At 49.9% G+C, this 18,377-nt stretch overlaps 1 protein-coding gene across 4 annotated transcripts in view; it reads left to right on the forward strand.

Moving 5' to 3' along the window:
* The window catches only part of FAM120A (family with sequence similarity 120 member A), a 98,130-nt gene that overhangs the window by 21,261 nt on the left and 58,492 nt on the right, over positions 1-18,377 (forward strand). For all 4 annotated transcript variants that reach the window (XM_059143155.1, XM_059143156.1, XM_059143157.1 and 1 more), the window contains exons 4-5: positions 15,557-15,685; positions 16,561-16,657. In XM_059143155.1, coding sequence (XP_058999138.1) covers positions 15,557-15,685; positions 16,561-16,657 — 226 coding nt within the window. The remainder of the gene's footprint in view (positions 1-15,556; positions 15,686-16,560; positions 16,658-18,377) is intronic.

Here is an 18,377-nt window from a genome sequence, read left to right on the forward strand (position 1 = left end):
ACCGGTTTATTAACACTTGATATTTTTTATCTTTCTTGCCTTCCTGTTGTGAAAGTGAGGAGCGTCAGAAACATGCACGGTTTTCTAAAGTGGGAGGGCCGTGGGGACGCCTGGTGTGTACTGGCCAGCAGCCTTCTGGGACTTCGAGTCCCCTCTGCTGTGACCACAGTCATCCTCATTGGGGGCAGGTGGGAAGCCGGTTGGGCAACCTGGGCCTCAGTTCCTGTAGTGAAGGGGCTGCTCCAAATGGTTCCCAGAAGCATTTCTGTGAAATTCTGTCTCTTGTCAGATTGACTCTCCTGCTGTAAACCATCTTCCGTGGTGGTTAGTTTCAGAGTGGATTTTGTGTGTAACTTGGAGTGAACTTTGGGGAAACCGGATGGGGGGTGGGATCATTTAAGCACATCTCTTTCCTGCTTCTTTCCTCCGGCTCCTTGCCACCCCTCCCTCCCAGCGTGCTGGCCGGTGGGAAGCTTTCCTGGTTGTTCTAATAGTTCTTGGGCCTGGGGTTTTCAGCTTCTCCTCTCATTAGGAACTAGTTGTTTTCTTCATGTTTTTCATCCTTGAAGGAGAGAAGCTTTCTTCCTGCTGTTGGCCTTGGTGTCATTCCTGTGTCCTCGCAGATAAAGTGCTGCAGTTTATGGTCCTGTGGTCCCCCCGCGGACGTGCAGCCTGGAGGCAGGTGCATTTGGATGAGGTGTTGTGCTCATCAGGGTTGCCTGGCAGTGAGCTTCTGTAGGTGGAGACGAAGGGAAAGCTGGCTTCTTACAAGGTTCAGGCAATTTTGGATAGCAGTGGAGAGACTCTTGGGACCCCAGACCACACGTGCACTTCAGCCGAGCTAGCCTTGGTCAGTGTCAGATGTTAGACAGCAGCACTGTTTGTGGGCTTAGTGGGAGCCAGCTCAATCTGGCAGGTCACTAACGTCATTAGCATGTGTATTTCCTAACTTTGTTTGTTTGTTTATTTATTTTTTAAGATCTTATTTATTTGACAGAGAACACAGTGAGAGAGGAGACACAAGATGGGGAGTGGGAGAGGGAGAAGCAAGTTCCACACTGATCAGGGAACCCAGTGCAGGGCTCGATCCTAGGACCCTGGGATCATGACCCCAGGCGAAGGTAGACGCTTATAGATTGTGCCACCCAGGTGCCCCCTGAGTTGGTTTTAAGAAAAATATTAAGTACGTGAAAAGTTGAAATAGACAGTGTCCATCCATGTATCTGTTTGATTCTACAGTTATCATTTTGCCATAAGGTATATTTACATCTACTTTATTTTTTTAATCTTTTTTTTTTAAAGATTTTTATGTATTTGACAGAGAGCACAAATGGGAAGCGGCAGACAGAGAGGGCTAAGCAGCCTCCCTACTGAGCGGGGAGCCCAATGTGGGGTTCAGTCCCAGGACCCTGGGATCATGACCTGAGCCGAAGGCAGGTGCTTAATGATTGAGCCACCTAGGCACCCCATCTTTATTTTTTAACTCCATTATTTGGAAGTAGATTGCAGATATTCTAACACTTCACCTGTGAAAACTTCAGTTTATATCCCGATTCCCTAACAATAAGGCTGATTTCTTTCTTACTGATCCTACTATTAGCATAGCAACTAGGTCAGCCGTAGTTCCTAATGTTCTGTAAGGCCAAGTTCATACTCACATTTTTCACTTGTTCCTGCAAGTCATTTATGCTGTATGTTTGTTTGTTTTTGTTTTTTAAGTCAGGATCTAATCAGGTTTTTCGTATTATCATCATGTGTATTGTAAATATCAGCTAGGGGTTTTTGTGGTATGATGGAGAAGCAATCTGCAATAATTTTTCAATGACTTTGTAAGTTCTAGGTGTTTCAAAGTCACGTTCTAAAAAGCAGGCACATCTGGCTTTGAGATGTGGCACAGTGTGGCACAGTGTTTATGTTTTGGCCTTTTGTGCACATGTCCTGTCTGCAGCGACATTTCTGTATCGTGGCAGATGTGGGGAAGTTGGATGTGATGGGGTCCTTTCTCATGAATATCCCTGCTGTTTTGCACTGTTTTTTTTTTTTTTTTTTAACCCACTGAGCCATCCAGGCGCCCCCCTTGCACTGTTCTTAATCCTGTTTGCTTTACTCCGCTCATAAAAGTAACCACATGTTTAAAAAATTTGATTAGTTATTGTGTTTGACACTTTCTTATGATTTTTGACGGTCTATAGTATACACAGCTTTCCTGCATCTGATTCATGTCCCCAAGTGCAGATATTCCTGGCCTTTTCTTATCCTACTGTGTTGCGTTTTTCCAAAGTCATTCCCAGTGGATTGCTGTTTCCAGAAGGTGGGTATTCTGTGAACTCCTAACCTGATGAGCGCAGAGTCCCCTTTGCTGTGGAGCACCATCGTCTTCACCTCCGAGGCGACCTCCTTGCCCACAGCTCTGCGTGTGCTAGGAGAGTGCATCTGGGCTGGGCCTGTGGGTGCAGAGCAGTGTAGGCTGCCATATCGAGGGGTGATGCCTGCAGACAGCGGGCTGGGAGGGGAACAGACTCCATGTGCCTCACTGTTCGTCAGGGTTGTGCCCACTGGGGTGGGAGGGCAGTGCTGGACACACTTAGAACCTAGAATCTCACAAGGGTGGCAGCAAAGAGGAGGTGAGGGAGCCAGGGAGGTGTTGAGCTTTTTAGTTCTTCAGTTTCTATGCAAAGAGGTGCCGGTAAGGTGTCATCAAATGTCTTAGGTTTGATTTGGAAGTAAAAAATACTTCATATTGTTCAGGACAGCACGTTATATGACAGAAAATTCTAGTACTAGGGGCAGGGCCTTCGGGACATGGGGTGGTCAGCCACGGTGGGATACTTCCTGGCCATAAGCACATGCTGAATGCGTTCCCTTTTTTTGGATTTTTACTGCTGTATGATTTTGAGTCCTAGTAAGTGGTAGAATTTTTATTTTGGGTAAGCATTTAGTTTTTGTTTGTTTGTTTTTAAAGATTTATTTATTTATTTGACAGACAGAGATCACAAATAGGCAGAGAGAGACAAAGGGAAGCAGGCTCTCTGCTTAGCAGAGAGCCTGATGCAGGGCTTGATCCCAGGACCCTGAGATCATGACCTGAGCTGAAGGCAGAGGCTTTAGCCCACTGAGCCATCCAGGCACCCCGAGTTTTAATTTTAAAAAATGTTTTTAAGTTGGACCATTAGTTATAGGTCTTTGTATTCATTTTAATGGTTTTTGTGTTTAGTTTCATGCATTTGGAGTTTTTATCCCCATTAGGTGTTGTGACCACCAAGCATCTCCTGCTACAGATTCCCTTGTCCACCTCTTGCTTGGGTGTGCTCCATTGCAAGTCTTTGCTGGCCTTTCCTGTCCCCAGACCTCCTGCACGCATTGGTCTCCCACATGACTAGTGGGTCTCTGTTCTGTGCTCTGTGCCGTGCCCCTCTTGTGAGCAGGCAGAGTGCCAGTGTTCCCCGACCCCCACTCCCTGGGTGGCTGTTGGCACACCCCCAGAGCTCCTTGGCTTCTGCCTCTTCTGCCTCTTCTCAGAGCTCCCTCCAGGTTAGCCTGTGCACACCGCCCTTTCTAAAGATTCATATTTCCTTGTGTTCGTAACCCCATCTACCTTTAATCAGCAGTACCTGTCTTTGAGGTGGCTGGACACCATGATGATGTATGTGTCAGGTTACACCAGGAACACTCAGTTTTAAAAATGTACTTAGAATTTTCCTCAAAGTTATCTCTAACTTCATATTTTTTATGTGTCACTGTCTGCCACCAAAAGTCACCAAGTAATCCTTTGTACAGGGGTCTGTAAGGAGAGGGTGAAGCAGTCGGCCGCAGGGAGGTGGGAGTCTGGTTCTGGACTTGTGGCCGGGAAAGGTCCCCCGGATCATGGGGTGGACGGAGGGGTTGTCTGTGTCTCACCATGCAGTGCACACGACTGCAGCGCTCCCGAGGCTGGGGCACAGCGGGGCTTGTGGCAGGCCCCTCGGGATGAAGTGTGGCTCCGCAGTTCTCCCCATCCTGGCTTCCTTGCTGAAGCCTTGGGAGGCCAGGTGTCTGGCCAGCCTGGGCCCTTTCGGCGCGGTTCCCGGCCCCGTGTGGGTTTCACGCTGGGTGTGGAGCTGGGGCGTTTCAGGCCTGGTGAGGTTTTCCAGTGCAGCTAACATACTGTGCAGCCTTACTGGAACAAGGTTGGCAATCAGGTTCTTTTTGAAATCATTTTTAAAGTAGGTTGGGTATAAATGCTACCTAAATAGAAGGTTGGGCTTGTTTACTCTGAATTCCACCTGGAGAGGCATTGCAGAGGAGGGCGGTTTGGGCGTAGTGGGCTTTTCAGAAAAGGAGTTCCTGTTTGCACCTTCACAGAAACTTAACTTATGAAGAAGTCATCCTAGGGTTCCGAGAAGCACTCATTGGCTCTGGAGAAAAATCACATCAGGCACCTGAAGTTTGAAAGCATCACCCATCGTGTGGCATGGAGGGGGGGCTGCATGCAGCCCTGTTCCAGGGGGTGGCCCCTCTTGGCAGGCTGGTATTAGGTCTTCCAGGATTTACAGGTGTATCCTGCTCACATCATGGTCATCTGCATGGGAGCAGCATGTGTGCAGCTGTCCACGTGGAACTTGCGTGCACAGTCACCATGCTGAGCACCCCGCTTGCAGGTCATCAAAACCTGCCATGGCCAGAAGTTCTCTTCTTTGCTCAATTTCTGTCTGTGTGGAATCCTTACAGGGAAAATGCAAAATCGAACTTGGAAGGTATGTACTTGTTTATATCTTCGTGTCAGAACCCATGAGTGCAGGCGTGCGTACGCACACACAACCCTGCCACCCACGCATGTGCACACACACCCTGTGTCCTACGTGTGCGCGCACACATACACACACCCTGTGCCCCACAGGCGACCTCTGCACGGCCAGCGCTATAAGCTGCTCAACCAGAGACCTCTCCCTTCCTGAGACCAGCTGAGTGCGGGACCAGAGAGATCCATGATGAAGCCAGGATTTGCCCTGCAGTTACTCCACAAGTGCCACTTGCTTAGAACGCTTGTTTGTCTTTTTGTAACGGTTTTATTGATTTATAATTCATATGTCATAAAATCTGTGTTTTCAAAGTATACAGTTCAGTGATTTTTAGCTTTCACAGAGTTGTGCAACTGTCTAATTTTGGAATGTTTTCATCACTCCAAAAGAAACCCAGTGGTTGATTGGGCATCTGGGTAGCTCAGTGGGTTAAAGAAACCCAGTGGTGGGGGGCGCCTGAGTGGCTCAGTGGGTTAAGCCTCTGCCTTTGGCTCGGGTCATGATCTTGGGGTCCTGGGATCGAGCCCCATATTGGGCTCTGCTCAGCAGGGAGCCTGCTTCCCTTTCTCTTTCTGCCTACTTGTGATCTCTCTCTCTGTCAAATAAATAAATAAAAAATCTTAAAAGAAAAAGAAACAAGAAAGAAACCCAGTGCTCGTTGGCAGTCACTGTCCGCTTTTCCACCTCCCTGCCCATGGCAACCACTGATCTACATCTGTCTCTGGACGTACCTCTTCTAGACACTTGATACAAGTAGACGTACATATCCTTTTGTGTCTGGCTTCTCTCACTGAGTGTAACTCTGCATGGTTCATCCATGGGGGAGCAGCTGTTGGCGCTCCCTCCTCTTCCTGCCAGGAGGACACTGTTTCCCTGGGGGTGGACTCCTCAGCTGGTGGACATTTAGTATATGGGCTGCCGAAACGAGCACCTGGTGGACATTCAGGTTGTGCCTACTATTCAGTTGCCGTGAGCATCTGCGCCCATGTCTGTGCGGACATCTTTCCTTGCTCTCCGACGGGTGCCTAGGGCCAGATTTGCTGCTCCTGCTCTCCTTGAGGAGCGACCAGAAGGCTTCCTCTGGTGGCTGCACCGTTCACGCTCCCAGTAGAACCCTGGGAGGGTTCTGATTTCCTCACATCCTCGCCAGCACTTGTTGTCTGTTGGATTTTCAGTTGTCCCAGTGGGTGTGAGCTGGTTTGGATTTGCATTTCTCTGATGAGTGATGGTGTTGTGAGCTTCTTTTCCTGTACTCGCTGACCATTCGTTTAGCTTCTTTGGAGAGATGTCTGTTCAAGTTCTTCGTCCATTTTTAAGTTGGGTGATTTGTCTCTTTATTGAGTTGTGAGGGCTTTTTGTGTGTGTTTTTGTTCTGTATTCCAGATTCTGTCTCTTAGCAGACACACGATCTGCAAATACTCTGCCCCATTCTGCAGGCTGGGCTTTTCTTTCCTGATCTGGCTCTTTGGTAATTTTTTGAAGGGTCCAGGCATCGAAATACCACCTCTTACTGCTTCTAGTGGCTGTACTCAGTTTTTGTTACTTGGGAATGCCTGGGGACCTTGCCAGTCTTCTCCTTTACCTTCCAGAGCCCTTGTGAGCTCAGCGCCCTGGGGCTACGGGACAGCTTGGCTCTATGTCCTTCACCTCCGGTCAGGTGTGCGGTCGGCCCAGCTGGACCACGGCCTCCTGGGCCCAGAGGCCTTCCCTGGGTGTCCTCCCAGAAGAGCTCTATCTCCGCTCGTAAACTTTAAACTTCACTACTCCTCACCCTCTGTCACCACCACCTTCTGCCGGTGCTAGTTCTCAGGGTGGACACTTGCTGCTGGGCCTCTGGGGGCTCTCTGCTCCCCTCCTCTCAGTATCTCCATTCGGGGGTGCCCTCTCAAGCTGGCTATGCCAGCACCACCTGCTCCAGGCCTCACGTCCACCCCCTGCCTATCAAACCCTCTCCCCTTGATGGTGCCACGCCATCTTTTCTGCCCACCTGGGAACTGCCCACCTGAGCAGGAGGTGAGTTTACAGTGGTGGTCAAAGAAGGACCTAAATGGAAAGAAGCACTGCATTTGTGGATTAAAAGACTTACTTAGATTTTATTACCTCCCTATCAGAACACTAGCAAGCTTTTTTTTTTTTTTAAAGTAATTGAAAACTGTTTTAAAATTCATGCGGAACTATAAAGGACCTAGAATAACAACAAGAATGTGGAGAAGGAAGAACAGAGTTGGAGGGCTTTCGTGTTAGAAACCCCAATAAAATGGGGAAGGGATAGTTTTTGTAGTAATGGGATATCCATGAGCAAAAATGAAAAGAATATTAAAATCAAGTCTAGAAAAAAACATCAGAAATCTTTACGACCTTGATTGAGTCAAAGATTTCTTAGTGAAAAGAATGAAAAGCTAGTGGCTGAGGGAAGGGGACAGAGTGTATTTCTGGTAACAGACCCGTGTCCAGAATTTATAAAGGAAGGCACCGTAAGAAGATAGGACCCAGCAAAAAAGGGATGGGGACAGTTTGAACAGGCATTTTCCGGACCGTTCAGTAGGTGCGCAGAGGCCCTTCACATCCTTAGGGAATGCCAGCCATAGCCAGGGGAGGCGGCAAGATGGCACAGCCTCTCGCTCTTCAGGTGGCTTCCACGGGAGTGTGCCGAGTGGCTACCTGGACAGCAGCCCGGCAGCTTCCCACAACACTGAACATACGACTCCCTTGTGAGCCACGCTCCCACTTGGCGGCACTCACCCCAAATGAAGCTGGGTGTTCGCACACACTTAGGCCTCAGTTTCCCTGTGGCTTTATGTGGGGCCTCAGAACCACCCCTTGGCCGGCTGGTGAATGATGGGTGGAATAGAGTCACACGGGAAGGCCTGGGAGTGGGGAGGGAACCAACTTCTCTTCAGTGAGATCTCAGACACACAGGCAATCTCTGAGCCCGCCGCTGGGTAGATCCCAGGGAGGGAAGAACTCGAGAGAGGGCGCTGTGTGCTGCTGCTGCCTGGGCTGGCTGGGAAGGGACACTGGGGACAGGGGCATCTTGGGCTCTGTTCCCCGTGGCAGTGCTGGCTCTGCTAAGGTGTGCCTTCCTCAGAACTCAGTGGATTGTGTGCCTGAGGTGGACGGGTTTCACTGCATATAAAATGCTTCCGAAAAGCAGATTTAAACGTTAGGCTCCCCATCACGAACCGGGCTGCCCGTGCCCGCAGGTAAAATCCCTCCCGAACATGTCATGAACATTCATCTCTGTCTTTTGGGCTCTCCTGGTCTCACACTGCTCCCACTTACAGACCCTTCGTCCCAGCGCTGGGGCTCCTGTCCCCGTGGCCCCCTCCCCACTGCCTCTTCTCCCTGGCCAGGCCCATTGCCACTGCCTTCTCTGGTCGGAGACTGGTCTGTGCTGTGTTCTTGAGCTGAGCTATTGTCACCAGACGAATGTGGGCCCTGCACACCTGGCCCTGTCACCCCTGTGCTCTCGTAGCCCTCAGTTTGTAAATGTGCTTTCGTCTTTCCCACATTCCCCAGCCCCACTGTTCCTCTGTAGATCTCCGGAGGGTGGCCTCTAGTAGCGTGCCCGGCGCCTTAACCCTGTGGTGAATTTGGGCCACCACAGTGGGTATGTGTTCCCTGTGGTCCATTCACATCTTGCTGCGGCCTCGGGCTTTCCGACACATCTCATCTGCTCTTAGGGTTTCAGCTGCCATCGCTGTGTTGAGCTCTGTCCAGTGTAGCTCAACCATGAGACCCCTTCGCTGACTGCAGGGGGTAGCCCACCATCTGCCAGGGCATCTCCACCGGGACGCTCCACCTGCACACTGGATATGGTGTTCCTACTTGTCTAAGTGCGTGTACCGCCCTGTATTCTCATTCTCAGAAACAGCCATCCCTGCTGACATCTCCACCCTAGGTGCGGTGTCACTTAGAAGGTGGGAGTGGGAGTATGGTCTGCCTTGGGGCGGTGGGCGCGCTGCTCACCTGGGTGGTCCTACAAGTGAGCACCTCAGTAGGGCCCTCTGTCCCCTCGGGATGTCCAGTGGACCACATGGTAGTGGTGTGAGGGTAAAACGCAGCGATGTTCTTCTACACGGCCCTTCAAGGGGCCCTCCTGGGTTAGCAGTTTGTCTCCAACAAGAACACAAGTCTCTGACATCCCGTGTTCATGCGCGAGTGAATGAGTGTTGGCGAAGTGGCTTTCTGGTTTCCTTCCCTGTCACTGCCAGAATTCAGACTTGCTGCTGTCACATCTTGTGGCTTTCCTAATGGTGATGGAGGGGTCAGGTTCTGCTTCAGAGAGCTGTTGTGTGGAACTTGTGTTTTGCTCACCTGTGTTCTGGTGAGCGGCTGGGAGGCCGTGTGGGAGCAGCAGCAAGCCCCAGAATCCTGGTTTTGTGGTGTGTTGATTCAGTTAGCGGGGAGGCCTGTAGAGAGCCATGTGGGTCTCAGAGCTCAAGCCAGTTGTGCTGACGACCGGCCTGAGGGGGACTGAGTGGCCGTGACAGTTGCGCTGTCCCAGTCATTGACGTGAGAGTGGTGCGCGTTCCAGCTTGCTCATAGCCTCGTGCTGAGCAGTTCATCAGACGAGAGGATAAAGAGTGGGAGAGCCCAGCGCTCGCAGAAATGTCCATGATGGGTGGATAGCATTTATGCAAAGTTTGGATACAAGCTGGAAGAGATCGTAAGGGTTTTTTGTTCTTCTCTTTTTTCACTTAGTCAAAATTTATTTCAGACTAACCAAAATAGTAGCACTGTAATCTCCGATGTAAAAAGTTCCTATAAAATGTTTTGAAAATGTTGATATTATTATTTAATCCCTAAGAGTGTACTATAAGATTTTTAAAAGCAAAATAAGATACCAGCGAACTTTGATGTACTTAAGATGACAATTATCAGCAGAATTAAAATACAACTGCAGTGGTTTTCAAACAAAACCAATGTGAATATGTTACACTTTGCATCTTATTTTTAACTTTGCTTCATTTTAAAGCATTTGGATTTTAACATTTCTATTTCCTAAGTATCTTTATAAAGAAAATACTTCAAGTCACCAACTGTATTGTTTACCATAAACTGATGTGCTGTGAAGTCAGACATGGTCTGGCTCTGTGCATCTGTCTTCCCTTCCAGTGTCAGCTTTATAAATGTTGTCACTGAAGTCAGGCGTGCAGCTTCTTCATGCAGGTGGGGGCGTGGCGGACGGCGGGTCCCGTGCGCGTCCCCACACAGTTGCTGCCGCAGGGGCCCCATTTACATCTGAGGATTCCAGATTCCTGTCAACATGAAGAAAAAGACTGACGTGGCCCCAGATGATTTATTCTTTATGAAGAAAATGCACAGGAGAAAGATCATTTAATGGCAGGTGAAACTTTACTGTGGGCTCCCTTCGCCAGGCTTGGAGCCCCGCCTGGTCAGCGTCCCTTTGCGTGTGTGCACGTCCAAATGCGGTTTACCCGGCTTTTGACTAGGCTGGTTCCCTGGGTGTGTGCGGGGGCTGAGTTTTCATGTTAAGGAACTGGTGTATGTAAATATGTTCAGCTAAATTGTGTGTCAGTATCCTGATGCTCTTTTCCTAAAGATGCAACATGTAAGATCTTTATAAAAAAGTTGGGTGGGGGGCCTGGGTGGCCACCTGGCTCAGTTGGTGAAGCATCTGCCTTTGGCTCAGGTCGTGATCCTGGGGTTCTGGGATTGAGTCCTACATCGGGCTCCCTGCTCGGAGGGAGCCTACTTCTCCCTCTGCCCCTTCCTCTGCTCGTGATCTCTCTCTCTCTAAAATAAATAAAATCTTAAAAAAAAAAAAAAAAAAAGGCAACACAGATGCACTTGCTGGGTGCTGTTCATGGGGCGGCAGGCATGAAACACTGTGGACGTGCCCCGGTTGTTGTCAGTGCCTGACAACTTAAATAGGCTTAAATAGGAGGGTACTGAAGTGAAGACAAATTCTCAGTGAGAATATCTGTTCTTTAAAAAGGAGGTAAAAAGTTATATAACATAAAAATGTGACCTATTGATTTGGAGATCACCCAATTTTTTGTCTTAAAAAGCCAACAACAATATTGAGAATGGAATTGATACCATTAGAGCTGGAACAGATCTGTTAGCAAGTGGAACGTGTGCCCGTGCTTTGACCTCATGGAAGAAACGACTTCCATGGGCACAGCCAGCTTCCCCTGACTTCCGTGGCTGTGCCACTGTGTCCATGTGGGACGCCCCCGGTCTGCGAGGCCAACGCTTCCCTGCATTTGTGGCTCACAAAATGCTCCCCGGCCAGGGCGTCATTGCTTCGAGAAGGGAGTTGCTGTTTCAGTAGAAACATTTTATTCCATCATGTGAACATTAAGATCCTGTCAAATTATCCTTTTTTGTGACACATTTTAGAAAGCTTTAGACTGGCCTTTGATGTAGTCTCCATACTGTCTGGGAGAGAATCTTGGAGTTTAGTGGCATCCTTTGCTGCTGTGGCATCGTGGGTTTAACAGTTAAAATGTCATGTGGTAACTGCATTGTGCCATTTAAATTAATTTGTGGACAAGTCTTTAATTTTTGAAATGGAGCCAAGGTAAGGTAACAGAATCACGGAAGTAGTGGAATACTGGAACCTGGCAGCCGCAAGTTGATTCTATGGCAGGACCCTCGTTATTTCTCCTTCAGGGGTGGGATGAGATTGTCTCCTTGGGGAGACAGACGTGAACTTGTGTTGTGGCCCTTGAATTGCTAGGTATGGATGGGAAGGGGGCTTGAAAGAGTGGGAGCCTGTTGCTGCTTGTGGCGACTGGTGCTGGCTGCGCTGGGGCTTTCATGGACCTGGTCGCATCCCTGCAGATGGGTTCGTCCTGTGCTCACAGCACCGAGTTCATGACAGCTCCAGCAGTGGGTGCAGAAGAAAATACAAGGTAAAGGGTGTCCAGAGCGGCACATGGAACGGGATTATCGCAGCTGGCAAAATGTGGGGGGCACCTGCTGGGTTGTGGGTCTGAGGGGTCCCAGAGGGGAAGCCAGAGGGTACAGGAAGGGCCATCATGGGGGCCACCTGGCTGAGTGCCTTTCGCACCCACCACCTGCCCATGACCCACAGGAGACAGCAGCACATGATCTTCAGTAGGAAGTGAGACCTTGGGGCAGGATGGGGTTCCGTGCTGATGGCCTCGTCTGAGGCTGTGCCTGCCAGCTCCCGCCAGGCTGTGTCTGTCTGCCACCAGTTGTCCTGTTTGCACACCGGGCTGCTGCACACACTGGGAGGTCCTCTCCACTCATAGATTTTGTCTTTTTGTTTGCAAAGTGTATAACTAACAATTACTGCAGTTGCTACAAAGTGCTCCGAAAAGGCAGATGATTGCAAACATTTGGTTTTTAATTAAACAGAATTTACTTTCTATCCTTGCAGACAAAAAGTACATTTTTCCAACTTTAACTTAGATCTATTGCAATTTAAGTTTTGGTTTTTCTCCTAATGTTAAGCTTTGGGCTAAAATAAAAGTACAACTGCTCAAAGAAAAGAAAAAAAGGAGAAGTAGGACTTCCAGAAAAATACTTTGAAGCCTCTCTCCAAGGAGCGAGTTTGAGTTGGGGTTTGAGTGTGACTTTGTTTTTTTGAGTGGACAGGGAGGGATTGCTGTAAGTTCCCTACAGTTGCTTCTGTGGCTGGGTGGGGGGGTGGGTGTTCCTGTGCTCCTCCAGAATGTTCGGGAGGATTTAGCGCTTTTTGAGGGACAGCATGTCATCATTTTGTACCAGCGGAGAGTTGGCAGAGAAACTCCTTTGTGTGGTGTGTGTGGAGGAGGGCCATGGGCCGTGTTGGAGGTAGCTGGAATCTTGAGGGATTGTTGGCTTTCTCTGCCAGATTGTCGCTCTCAGCTCTGTTTCCCAGACCATAGGAATACGCGATTCCTCCCCAGTGCAGCGCATGGCAAGGTTTTAAAGAAAGTACAAATTAAAAGTTGTCAAGAATGTCAGAAGTTTAATAAATTGGTTGTTTGCAGATATAGGCATATTTGAACGTACGAGGAATCTTTCTCATGAAAGGAATACTGTGGTAAATAGTTTTGAAACGTGTATAATCTTTTGCCAAATGTTTCGAGGTTATAACAGCGCCATCTGAGTTGTAGAAATTACTTTGTGTACTCTTTCTTCCTGAGTTAAAGCCTCTTGTGTGCACTGAGGCCCTTGGGATGTGCCTCGAGCTATGAGTGTGCTTAGGCTGCCCCCTGGACCTGGCCGCTGTCCCCGGTTTCTCACCGAGGTGGTTTGGGAAGCTTGATTCTGAATGAAGCTTCAAGGCCAGGGGCGGCTGGTGTGAGGAAGTCAGGGCCCTGGGGACTTGTGTGCCATTCGGGGATGGGGTTGGCGCTCAGGAGCCTTCACCGGTAGCGTCCGTTTCCTTCAAGGCTTGTTGAGCATGGCAGTCAGTGGGAGGGAAGCAGGGATGTCCACGGAACGAAAGTGACAGATGGCCGTTTTCACTCGAGGCGGGACAGACCCTGAGTGACTCCCCGTCATCGGCAGAGTCCCAGTGGCAGCGTGCGCACCCCAGGAGAGGTTCTCCCCCTGTTAGCTCCTCGCCCTACGGGTCAGCCCTTTTCAAACTTGGCCATTTTATATCCTGTAGGTTCTGTTCTCACCATGTTGTCATCACTCTGTTCTGTATCTAAAGTCCTTGTACAACAGCCAGCCTTGCTAATATGGCGTGAAACCTCGAGGGCCTCGTAAGCTCTCAGGGAGCCAGGGGCACACCTGGTCAGCCAGGCCCACGCTGCTGAGGCCAGGAGTTGAGGCCCCGGACCCTCAGGCACGGCTGTCCCTGGTCCCGTCCCTGTCCCATGAGGACAGCGCAGGGTTTTTGTTCTGACTCTTCCCTCCTGGGCTGCCACCAGCTGGCCGCGCTCCTGCCCGGCCATGGGACCAGACGCCCCAGAAGGGGGAGCACAGATGGGACTTGAGTTCCTCCCAGACTGACTGGCACGTGCTGTTTGCCAGGCTTCATCCCCGTGGAACGTGTGCCCCCGTGGGCTTTTGTCTTCATGGGGGAGTTGGGTTTCTGGGCCTGAGCTTGGGATGTGTGCGCCTAGATGTGTGTGGCTCTCTAGAGGCCTCGTGATGGGGTGTCCTTTCATGAGCACTAGTGACCGGCACACAGGGCCTGAGAACCGCGACTCAGACGTGAGGAATGGTGCTTCAAGGAAATCTGTTCCTGGGGCGCCTGGTTGGCTCAGTGGGTTAATAAGCCTCTGCCTTCGGCTCAGGTCATGATCTCAGGGTCCTGGAATCGAGCTCTGCATCGGGCTGTCTGCTCAGCAAGGAGCCTGCTTCCCCTTTCTCTCTGCCTACTTCTCTGCCTACTTGTGATCTCTGTCAAATAAATAAATAAAATCTTAAAAAAAGAAAGAAAGAAAATCTGTTTCTTCTGTAAAAAGAGTGAATGTAGTCTACACATCTGAAAATCTTCTTGATGGTCAGTGTCTTAAAAGTGTCAGTGTCTGTTTTCTGGTGGGTCTTCCATGTCATATGCTCAGGCTTAGATTTTCTGATTTTCTTCGTTTTTCTCTGTCTTTGTGCACGTGTGTGCATGTCTTAAAACAACTCAGATTATGGGGCGCCTGGGTGGCTCAATGGGTTGGGCCTCTGCATTCAGCTCGGGTCATGATCTTGGGGTCCTGGGATCAAGCCCCGCGTTGGGCTCTCTGCTCAGCAGAGGGCCTGCTTCTCCCCTCTCTCTGCCTGCCTCTCTGCCTACTTGTGCTCCTTCTTTCTCTGTCAAATAAATAAATAAAAAATCTTAAAAAAAATAAACAAAAACCAACTCAGATTTATCATTGTAACGTTGTAAAAGCCACAGTCCTTCTGGAAGCTCTGGAAGTAGGTTTCCTGCCTCTTCCAGATTCGGGGGCCACTGCAGTCCGTGGCTTGTGACCCTTCCTCACTCCTCTTCTGTGAAGCCAGCTCCCCTGCTCCCCATCCACCCTGGAGGACCCTGAGGTGACACTGGGCCCACGTGGACAGTCACAGGGTGGCAGGCAGGAGCAGACAGCTCTGGAGGCAGAGGGCTTTTTGGGATCTGTGCCCTGTTTTCTTTGTGACCTTTGTGGCTATGTGGGAAATAAAGATTATTTTTTGCTATCATTTGACTTTTTTAATTGCTAAAAACAAACTTACTGCCTGATCCATTGTTGTTTCTAAGAGAAGAGCAAAATTCTAGTTACGGCTGAAATTATATCTTTTTTTCATAGTGTTTTAGTTTTTATTAAAGAGCATAAAACCTTTTTTTTTTAAAAGTCCGTTTACTTAACTTTTTTTGGAATCAGCTATTCTGGGACAATGAAATACTCTGACACTTACTCCATGTATCTTTCACTAGCCACGACCATCAGCATCTGCAGTCAGGGACCCATCTTTTCTTTCCATTCAGAGCTGACTTGGCTTTCTTGGCACTCTGGTGCCAGGGCTGCATCCACCTGTCATGGCCTTCTGTTGGCTGGCATAGGAAGAGTGGAAGTGTCTGCAGCCCGTGGCTTCTTATGCCATGTTTGCTGCTGTGGGGCATGGGGTTTGCGGTCCAGGACTGATGGTGAGCAGGCTGCAGACGTGTCAGAAGTGATGCAGGACTGCCAGGTGCTCCGTGACCTAGGTCAGTGGAAGTGGCTGAACTGTACTTAATACCCATGGGGAGCCAGGGCTTGAGCCCCAGCCCCAGAGTCTTGGGGCCAGGACCTACAGAGGGGTCATGATGGGGCATGCAGCTTCTGGGCCTTGCCCTTGGGACTCACCTACTGACCTGTGCACTTGTTTCTCAGGTCCGGGCCCACCAGCTAGTCCTGCCGCCATGCGATGTGGTGATCAAAGCTGTGGCCGACTACGTCCGCAATATCCAGGACCCCTCGGACTTGGATGCCGTAGCTAAAGACGTGTTCCAGCATTCTCAGGTACAGCGCAGGCTCGGAGCACTCTGCACAGTGGGGGTGGGGGTGGCAGGGGCCCGGCACCTGGCTCCCAGCCTCCCCTGCGGCTGCACCGGGAGGGCTTGAGGTGGATGCCTGGGAGGTCTTCACTCCTCCGTTCTCCATCATGATCGATAACGTTTCTCCTGAGAAGACAGACCTATCACGTGGGCCAAGTGGAATTGTGAATATGCCTTATCCATCCTTTCAGGTGATGGTCAGGGATTTCTTCTTCCTCTTTTTTTTTTTTTGTAAAGTAGGGAATGTGAGCAGGTCGGGGTTAATAGAGGACATGGGGTTGGTGTGACCTCCCATGTCTCTCTGGAAAGCTGAAACCACTGTCCTGCTTGCTGGAGACAGGACAGAAAACTTCCCCAGGCAGCATCAGGGATGTGGCCCAGAGAAGGCTGGGATTCCTCGTGGGGACCAGTCGGTGTTACCCACGTGACTCTGAGAGGATTAGTGTCCGATGTGTTGGTTTTCCTGGAAGATAATTTTTTAAAATAAAGTTTGTTTGTTTATTTATTTATTAAAGATTTTATTTATTTATTTATTTGAGAGAGAGAGAGAGTGAGAGAGCATGAGGAGGGGGAGGGTCAGAGGGAGGAGCAGGCTGTCCGTTGAGCAGGGAGCCTGAAGCAGGGTTTGATCCCAGGACTCTGGGATCATGACCTGAGCCGAAGGCAATCACCCAACCAACTGAGCCATCCAGGCACCATTCCTGGAAGATTTTAATGTCATTCTAAACTCTTCTCTGACTTGAAAAGCTATAGATGATACATGTGCTGAATTGTGAAAGTATGTTCATGCACACGACCAGTGGCATGCAATTTACAAAGGTTTTCCTACGTTTATTTCAGTCTAGAACAGATGACAAAGTTATTCGATTTAAGAGAGCAATTGGATATTACTCAGCGACTAGTAAGCCTATGGCATTTCACCCAGCACATTACTTAGGTAAGTAAATCCAAGCCTCTGTGATGGACGCTGACCATGCAGTCACCAGAGAGATGAAAACGTGGGCCCAGTGGTCATGTAGTTTTATTCATCTGAAGTGAGGTTTCTGCAGCCGGCACGAGCATGTGGAGCCGTGCCTCCTGGGCAGACTTGCAGTAGCCCCTGAAAGGGTTGAGAAGCAGGATAAACCGACCTTCTGGGAGTTGGGGGCGGGCCAGGGGATGTCCACGGGATGCTCTGTGGGGAGGCCTCTGGACCTGCAGACCCCTTTGTAAATCCAACTCAGAAAAGTGAATAGGTGTCTTCTCCTTTGCTACCTTTTTTTTTTTTTTTTTTTTGTATTTTGTTTGCAAAAGACCAAATTTAACTCAGAGATTTGAAATTGGTGAATAAAAGTAATTATAAGCTGTTTGCTTGAAGCTTGTCTGGTGCTGCTCTCATGGGAGGCTGTGAAGCCCTGAGCCTACCTATGTGCTAGACTTCTCCCTGAGCCTGATCGCCTCTCTTTGTCCAGAGCCATAAAACTCAAGAGATCATGCTGCCCACTGTTGTTTCTGTTGCGTTTGCTTGCTTGTTCCTGGTGTGGTTAGAGAGCACCACTTTGTACTGGTTTCAGAAGGTTACTCCCAGCTTTGAAATGTCCCAGAGAGTCGTCCCTCACGTGGCATGTTCATCAGCTCACTCAGACGTAGAGCTGCAGTGTGTGTGAGGGACCCACAGGTCACAGAGGAGTGCTGGTTGCTGGTGGTGGTCTCTGTGGGTGCCCAGTGCCCAAGGAGGGCCGGGCTGCAGGCATGGTGGCTTCACTGTTCTGTCCATTGGGACCCACAGTTGGGGCTTCTGACAGGTTGGGGCTCACAGCTGGTACTCTGGTTCCCCACAGCCACGGTGCTGTTGAAAACTACTTGGCATGGGCAGTCTGTTCATGCTTGGGACAAATTCTGAGCCGTGCCCCTGCTTTCCCCACAGCTTGGTCTTGCAGCATCAGCCCTGTGTTGTCCAGGCCCTGCTGACTTCCCCCTGGGATGTGCCGGGCTATCTCCTATCTTAGGGCCTCAGCGCCCTGCAGCCAAGAGTGATTCCTGACCTCCTGTGCCTGGGATACTCCAGTTCCTGAGGTCCTGGCTTCGTTGTCACCTCTCTGAGGCCATCAGCCACCGGCCATCATGTGTCAGCACTTGGCTTTAATTCTCTGTACACTGCCTCCCACCCCTCCCCCAGGAATGTCAGGTCTGGGGCAACCAGGGCCCCACCTGCCACCTTCACCCTTGTGCCCCTATGGGAAAGTATTTGACTAAGTGACTTGATCCAGGAAAAGCTATTAAACTGGGGCTGTGAGATCTTGATTTGGGGTCACTGTGCTGGACAGAGGGACATGTGGCAGGGCAGGTCAAGTTTGTTGCTTTATTTCTATGGCAGGGGCACCCAGGACACTGTCGAGACAGGTGACAGGCAAGGTCTGACACCGGGGGAGGACATCCTGACCCTATGGCCTCCAGCCTCAGACTTCCTGGTTATGGAGATGGGTGTATGTGACATGCCCTATGACCACTTGTCATAGGGCAGACACTGTCTTTGTTCTCGGAGTGTGGCTGGGAAAGGCAAGGAACAGCCTGTAGCCCCAGAGCCTGGCAGGAGCTCCCAGAAGGGCATCTTTGCTCCTTGTGTGTTTGAGGTGACACTTGGTCCTTGTGTGACATGGTAGTTGAAATAGTCACTG

The sequence above is a fragment of the Mustela lutreola genome, chromosome 12 (genome assembly GCF_030435805.1).
Source record: "Mustela lutreola isolate mMusLut2 chromosome 12, mMusLut2.pri, whole genome shotgun sequence".
In the NCBI taxonomy this organism is placed as follows: domain Eukaryota; kingdom Metazoa; phylum Chordata; class Mammalia; order Carnivora; family Mustelidae; genus Mustela; species Mustela lutreola.